The following is an 8185-nucleotide window of genomic DNA, read 5'->3' as shown; positions in this document are numbered from 1 at the left end:
AAAAAAGTTCCCTATGAAGCATAATTCTAAAAGGTTGGAACTAAACCAAAAAAAAAAAAAAAAAGATCCCTTGTTCTCGTGCTGGATCTTCCCTCAATCAGGTCTTGGAATAATTCTTCATCTTTGTGCTGAGGAAGCGCCAGGCCCGGCCATCTTGGGTTAACTTCTGGCTACGTCACCCAATCTTGCACTGCGCAGGTGCAAGATCGGGTGACATAGCCTGCTGTCAGATGCGGGCACATGTGTGAGATCAGCATCTCTTTTTTGTAGTAAAATACCCCTTCTGGGCATGCCAGATCTCAAAGGTGGAAGGAGCAGCCAGGAGGCTCCCAGGATTTAGATATCCCGAGAGGCTCTGCGCACCCATTCTGTCTTGATCACCGAAAGGAGAGGTTTAAATAAAAGGGTTGTGTCTACCCCCTTTTATATATAAAAAAAAACTTTGCGTTTAGGTCCGCTTTAAATACAATGACCTATGATACCATGTATAAACGTGAAAGTGCACCTATTACCTTCTGGTACATATCTTCCTGGCAGCCATTTTTTCAAATTTTTCTCACCTTTCCCGTTTTCATATTTTTTTTCTAGGTCCTTATGCTAGCCATTTTATTGTTGTTTTCATTGGTTTATTTCTTGTTTTCATTGGTTATCAGTCACAATGCATACGTAGAAGAAAGACTGCTGTAATCAGCACAATCTGCCATTCATGCAGAGGACCAAAAGTGCAGCTCCAAAAAACAACAAAAAAGTTCCACTCTGAATCTAAAGATAACCGTTAGCACCTTAACAAATTTGTTCAGCATATGGATGTAGCAAGAGGGAAATTAAGCATGAGGGTAAATTACATTTTTCATTTTTGAGCTGCAAAGTTGAACACAACATTTTAAATCCAGATTTAAAAAAACAAGGTGAAATAATAATTCATTTTAAATTTGCAAAACAGAGGTTGATGGGGAAAGAAACTCCGCCAAATCCTTAAGTTTTAAAAGTAATATTCTGTCTGGTATTTATTGCTTTCTCATTGGACAGGAGTATGGCTGCTGGATATTAACCATTTAAGTGCAAAACTTTTTTTTTATCATTTTGCATACAGTAGAAAAGGGTTAAAACCCCTGCTGGATTTATTTTGCCATTTGTATCTTATTAGGGATATTTCCCTTTACCTCCCATGTAGACAAGTGAGAGTAAATCCTTTAGAGGGAGAGAAATTTCATCTAAGGCAGTTGTCACTGTCATCCAATTCCAATTAAGAATCTCCCCTCAAAATGTTTCCAAATCAGTTCTAGTGAGAGTGGTTACCAGAACAAAGAGAGAGGTTGAATCTATATTCTATGTTCTATAGCAGAAAAAAATATGACGTTTGGGACACACAAAAGGTCTCCTTTATCAAGGTGCAAATACAGAAGAATCAAACTCAAACAAAACATAAAAGAACTCCAGAATATCTCGACTTTAATACTGAACTCCGGAGTACCAGTACTTTGTTTTGAAAGTTTACCATGGTGCCATTACTTGTGCACCACGAACTTACTGGTGCTGCTAAGATATCTGTGTGCAAGACATCATAATTGTGAGCTATCAAAAGCTAGAGGTGGTTCTCTTGCAACTCCAAAAGTAAAAAACAGATTTTGGCTTTAGATACACTTTAACATGAAGTTAAGTCAGTCCAGGTTTGTATAAGAGGATAGATTATATTAACCACCTAGCCGGTATGCCCGTACGAAGGTCGGGCAAAAAAAAATGGCTAGGATGGTTAACCCCGTAATTTTGTCACATCCTTACCTCCATGGTCCCGCTGTGCACATCCAGCGGGACCATGGAGGTAAGGATTCCAGCGTCGTTTTCCTATTCCAGCGTCATCCTCCGTCCATCGTCGTCCGTCGATCTCCCTCTCCAGCGTCGGGTGCCAGCGGGACCGGTAAGATGCCGGCCGGTATCTTGTGTTCCGCTGCCCGGCATCTTGCGTTCCGCCGCCCGGCCGCCTGAACCCAAGATCCCGGCCGGCTGAACACAAGATCCCAGCCAGCTGAACACAAGATACCGGCCGGCATCTTACCTGGTCCCGCTGATCGTCCACGTCCGTCTTCGTCCAGCGCCGGATGATCTCTGCAGGGGGAAAACCGTCCGGCGGAGAAAAAAAACCGGAAGGCTTCTCCCTGCGTGCGTGATGATGTCGGCGCGTGTGCGGGAAATTCAAATAGAAACTCATTCATTCATTTTGTATTGGATTCAATACAAACTCCTGTATTCAATCCAATACAAAATAATTCAAATAAATACAAAGTTTGTAATTGGTAAATTCAAACTGTCATTTTGTATTGGATTGAATACAAACTCCTGTATCCAATCCAATACAAAAAATTAAAAAAAATAAAATAAAAGTAAATAACTTGGAAATTCAAATTTATATTTTGTATTTGATTGGATACAAACTTGCGTATCCAATCCAATACAAAAAATAAAAAAAAAGTAAATAACTTGGAAATTCAAATTTATATTTTGTATTTGATTGGATACAAACTTGCGTAACCAGTCCAATACAAAATAATATAAAATTAATACAAAGTACATAACTGGTAAATTCAAAACGCTCATTTTGTATTGGATTGAATACAAACTCCGGTATCCAATCCAATACAAAAAAATAAAAGTAAATACATTTTTTATATTCATATTATCTACTAGAACCCCTGTTCGGACATATTTCTGTAAGTTACAGGTCTACAATTTAAAAAAAAAATTTCATGAAAAACAGTGGATCACTTTTGGTACAGAAATCTAGACCTCAGTGTAACGCTCAGGTGGTTAAAGTGAGACAGGGAACAAACCTGGAGGATTAAAATAAAATAGTCCACAGGTCTGTTGCGCTGGTAAAGATAGTGTTCTGAAGACCTTTTATTTTTTTCATCAAATTTCATCTCTTGAATCACATTTGGGTGTTTAAGAAGGCGTAAAAGAATTTTCTCAGACAGGTAAGGAGTTTTGAATGGCTCGATCTCTGAAAAACAAAATGTTTACAATTGAATTGGATGATGTGATGTGAAGTACACATATATCTCAGAAGACAGGTTATCTTTAGACTAGCAATTAGGATGTATATGTCTGTGCAAAACAATTAACAATAGCACTCTAAAGTGAAAAAACACACTCACGCAAGGGTCCTGTATACCCTATAGTGTTTACTGTCCTGAAGAAGAAAATGTATTTATGTTTCTAATGGCAAAGTACAGCAGCCATCTCCAAGTGTTTGCAGGTCAAGATAGTCTGCCTATTCATTGTCCAGGGTACCCTGAATGCAACACATTCCCCTGATTTATGGACTAAGAACCTGCTCTCACCCCCTTTTAGATTGTAAGCTTTACTATTATTAGGGAGGCCACTGATTAAAGTAATTGGCCAATAGTCCTGACCACAAGCCCCTACCTTATACAACCTATGCCTGCAATAATGTATGCAATATTGTGAATGTAAAAAAGTGAATCCATAGAGCCTTCACAGCACTGAAATTACCAGTTACAGACAGTACATACCTGATGCCATAAAGCGATGTGTGGCCAGAAGAAGCTGAGGCGATATCCTAACCTTCATCTCACTGTCAGAAAGCTTAAACAGGGAAAAGTCATGTTGTTTCCTTTCTCGATGGGGAACTCTCTCCTTTTTCCTATTATCAGCTAATATAGAGAACATTTTTCAAATACACCATTTATACTTCTCATTTAATATGTGTCAAAAAAACAAAAGACCTTCACTGTCCACTGTCTCCTATATATTCGTATTGTTTCCTTTTTTTAAATATATAAAAACAGAAAACAGATGGGGCACAATGTTCTATTACTGGAGACATCAGTTGACAAAGGGCTTTTTTTTAGGTACAACTACCCACTTGGTTTCACTGTGACCCTATACACATTCATTATCTTTTTTATGATTACTATTGGTTTGTTGGTCTACTACCCACTTGTGTTGATAATTGCACTTTACTGTCCTCGATAAAATTGTTCTTAAAGAATAAATAAAATTGTTATTATTAGACCATTACACCTAATATTCTGACCAGAGGGCAACTTCACAAAATTACCAATACATTCTGTACCTCTAAGTATCTTTTCATTTTCTGGTATGGATTTATTTTTGAAAAGCCACAAAAAGTAAATTGTTTGTCTAGCTGAAATAACAAAAGGTTTACGTCTTTATTTTACATGTAAGTAAATTATATGCAATGTAAATGTTGCTAAATATATTTTGTATTTCTTTATATTATCTGTATATTTGTCTGCTTTTTTGGCATTATAGTGGGATTATTTATCAGATTATATTTGTGAATCTGTTGCAAAATTTCTTAATAGGTAATTCAGCAAGTAACAGCATTTCTGTTTTAGGTTGCCAAGGCTAAGCCACTGGCTTGCAATTAGAAACAGCAGTCAGCTTCCCATGTACATTCTTTTAGTTGGTTTTTGGGGTGCCTGGGTCTATCAGATAGGCAGAATACATCTGCAATTAAAGCTTCTACATCATTTCTGGTTCTACACAACATCCTATGTGGGGTCTGGGTGAGGCAGGGGCTATTTGGCTGCCTTTTTGCATGTTGAGCAGATAGACCACTTTAACATATCCCAAACCTTACCTAAACAACATTTAATGCTTACTATACAGATCTGTCTCATCCAGGATTTCAGATTTGATTATCTCTTCTATAATATCTTCCAGGGTTACAATCCCCATCACTTCATAAAATGGGTCTCCTTCCCCTTCATTGTTGACTCGCTGAACTATTGCCAAATGAGATTTGCCTGATTTAAAAAAAAAATGATTTTATTTAATTGCCTACAAAGCTCAATGAATCTTCCTCCATCCTATTTCTATAAAAATAATAAATTTGATGTATGCTAGAAGGATCCAAAATATAAATATAGCAAAAATGAAGTATTTACAAAACCACTTGCTGTTTAGGCAGGCTGCTCCTATTTTAAAAAATAATTTTACATTTCTGGAAGGTATGGACACAATAGGCATTTATTATAAAGCTCTCCAAGACTGGAGAAGGTAGACTATCATAGGGGAACCTGGCTAATCCAGCAAGCCTGGAACAAAATTCATAAAAAAAACATAACTTCAAAATTTTGCAGCAAAAGGTATTACCTCACCTACTTCTGCTCCCATTCATTTTGAATTGGAGCCTGCAGGTGAGATGTTACATGTATTATCACAATCATGGATGCAATTTAAAGGTGTGAGGAAGCCTTCCGGTCCACACCCAAACCTCACTGCCCTTCTGAACAAGCCCCGAGTTCATTGCTGTGACAGTTCAGGTAGATCTAAAACCATTTAATCAGATGACAATGTACTAAAGCAATTATAAACCATTGCAATTTTTTGTTTTATAAAATACTTTTTTTTTTTAATATTCTGTACATCATTTCAGGAGCGTTGCTCCTCCCAACAACTTTTCAGTCACTCCTGTTTAGATGTATTCATCTAACATAAGCTGCATATCATTGCTCTAGACTGCTTATTGACTATATCAAGGCTGGACCATGGCTGCGTAAAATATCAACACGGGCACCAGTAGTGTCCAACAGGGGTGCATGTGAAAAAGGGACAACGAAAACACACAAATGTGAGATGGTTGTCATCTTATACCAGGAAGTACCTGAATAGGAATGGTATTTTTTAATAAAAGCTGCAGATAACAAAAAGAAAAAAAATAGAGTTTCATTATGTTTATTTATATACCATTTTAGTGACTTGGTTCTAGATCTACTTTGAAGCTCAAACACAGATTAAAATAAATATTTCTAAAAGTTACACATTTAACAGAAGCAAATGATAAAGTTAGGTATGAAGCAGTGTTAAGGAAAGGAGGGAACAGGATAAGAGGATGATGAAGGCGGGGTGCTGATCCAGCCCGATATTAGAGATACTAAATATGAAGCCTGATCCCTGGTATAAGGTTGCTGATCCAGATCAACGGCAGGAAACACTAAATATAAAGCAGGATGAGCGATGAATCATCCTCACACAATCTGCTGATTACAGAGAATAAACCTCATGAGCCTGTAAAGATGTGGATTAAGTCTGCTAAGAAGGGATGCCAAACACTGAGGAACAAACAGCAGAGAGTGATTGTAAATAGGGCAGAGTAAGGGGTGCTAATGCTAAATAGGAAAAAGAGTAAGGCCAATTTTAAATGGAGCAATTTGAGGGATGCTTAGGTGATAATATTGAATAGATAAAGAGAGGGATGATGAACAGGAAAGATGCTAAAGAGTGAGGGATGCTGATAATACAGAAAATTGAAGGACGCTGATTCAAAAAGTATGAGGTATCCTTTATGAGACATTAGGTGAAGGATATTGATGCATAATAGAACATAAAGTAAAAGGATGCTCATGCTGAATGGGACATGAAATAAGGGATAAGGATGATAAAGGGGACACGAAGTAAAGGATGCTAATGCAGCTAAGAATATGAATTAACCTCCCCAGCGGTAACCCTGAGTGTGACTCGGGGTAGAAAAAAGATGCTGGAAGTGGTAACCCCGAGTCACACTCAGGGTAGGTAAACCTATTGGAAATAATACTAAATAAAGCACTTACCTGATCCGCCGGCATCCTCCTTCGGGATCCTAGTTGTCTTTCTTCCTCCGGCCGGAGTTCTCTGCACCTGATGATTCACCGGGGAGTTCCCAGTGACGTCGGTGTATACGGACGTTCCGTTCGGGGCCGGTAAATCAAATCTATTTGTATTGCATTCAATACAAAATAACTATTGAATGCAATACAGTGGAATTATATGTGTAAAAGCAGTACATTGTTTTTCATGAAAATTTATTTTACAGTATATTATAATAGTATAATATTTATTTAATTTTTTTTTAACTTATTATTTTGACATCATTTTGTGTTTCAAACTTTATTATACTCATACTATTATATTATACTGTAAAATAAATTTCCATAAAAACAATGTACCGCTTTTAGACATATAAAACCTGACAGAAATGAACCTCTCAGGTTAAAGGATGCTAAAATCTGAATAGGACATGAAATGGGGGGTGCACGATAGGGATGTTGAAGTTGAATATAGAAAAGAGAAAGATGCTGAATAGGGAAGAATGAGAGATGCTGAGTACAATATGAAGTGAATGATTCTGATGCTGAAAAAGGAAACATAATGATGATAAAGTGTGAAACATTCTAATGATGAGTGAAACATGCTGATGCTGGATAGGGCACAGAATGATGGAATGGAGGCCGATGCTGGATAGGGAAGAATATGGATGCTAAATAGATGAAGTGAGGGATGCTGAATAGGGATGGGCGAGAATGCCTCTGACAGTCTCACGAAAATTTCCCCGATTGTCCGATGGGTTCTGCGAAATTTGGGCGAACCGATTTCGCAAATTCCATTGAAGTCCAGGGTGCAGGTTCCCACGGTCCGTGGCTGTTACAGCCCAGAAACCGTGGGAACCTGCGGTCACAGCTAATTGGAGGCGCGCGGGTGCCTCCAATCAGCTGTGACTGCAGGCAAACTCAGATGAAATTCGGCGAGAAATTCTCGCTTGCATGTTCTGTAGGTGAAAAAGGCCAGATTCACTGCAAGATCGAAATTACAAATTTTGCTTGCTCATCCCTAATGCTGAATAAGACGAAGATGAAGGAAAAGATGCGAAGGCAGCTTAGGACATGAATTGAAGGATGCTAATAATGAATAGGGCGCAGAATGCTGATTTTGAATAAAGGAAAAGATGCTAATGCAGCTTGAAGGATGTTACCAATGGTAGGACATGAAGTGAAGGATGCTGATGCAGAATATGACACAGGCAAAAGATGTTGAAGCTGCTCGAAACAATAAGGTAAATGATGGTGATGAGGAATAGGATACAGAAAGAGGGATACAGAATGATGAACACCAGACAGGATACAGAATGAATGATGGAACGCCGGATAGGATAGAAAATGATGAACGCCAGATAGGATAGAAAATGATGAACGCCAGATAGGATAGAAAATGATGAACGCCAGATAGGATACAGAGTGATGAATGTCGGATGGGATACAAAATGAATGGTGAATGCCGGATGGGATACAGAATGGTGAATGCCGGATGGGATACAGAATGAATGGTGAATGCCGGATGGGATACAGAATGAATGGTGAATGCCGGATGGGATACAGAATGAATG

General features: G+C 38.2%; 1 protein-coding gene across 1 annotated transcript in view; it reads right to left on the bottom strand.

Moving 5' to 3' along the window:
• Positions 1 to 8185, bottom strand: part of CNNM1 (cyclin and CBS domain divalent metal cation transport mediator 1) — a gene marked incomplete in the record, with an annotated part of 28090 nt that overhangs the window by 17925 nt on the left and 1980 nt on the right. The window contains 4 exon segments of the mRNA XM_072424833.1: positions 846 to 861; positions 2796 to 2998; positions 3531 to 3671; positions 4647 to 4790. Of these exon segments, the coding sequence (XP_072280934.1) occupies positions 846 to 861; positions 2796 to 2998; positions 3531 to 3671; positions 4647 to 4790 (504 nt within the window).

This window comes from Pyxicephalus adspersus, chromosome 10 (genome assembly GCF_032062135.1).
Source record: "Pyxicephalus adspersus chromosome 10, UCB_Pads_2.0, whole genome shotgun sequence".
Lineage (NCBI taxonomy): Eukaryota > Metazoa > Chordata > Amphibia > Anura > Pyxicephalidae > Pyxicephalus > Pyxicephalus adspersus.
The sequence above is the reverse complement of the archived record's forward strand: the minus strand, read 5'-3'. Positions and strand labels throughout refer to the sequence as shown.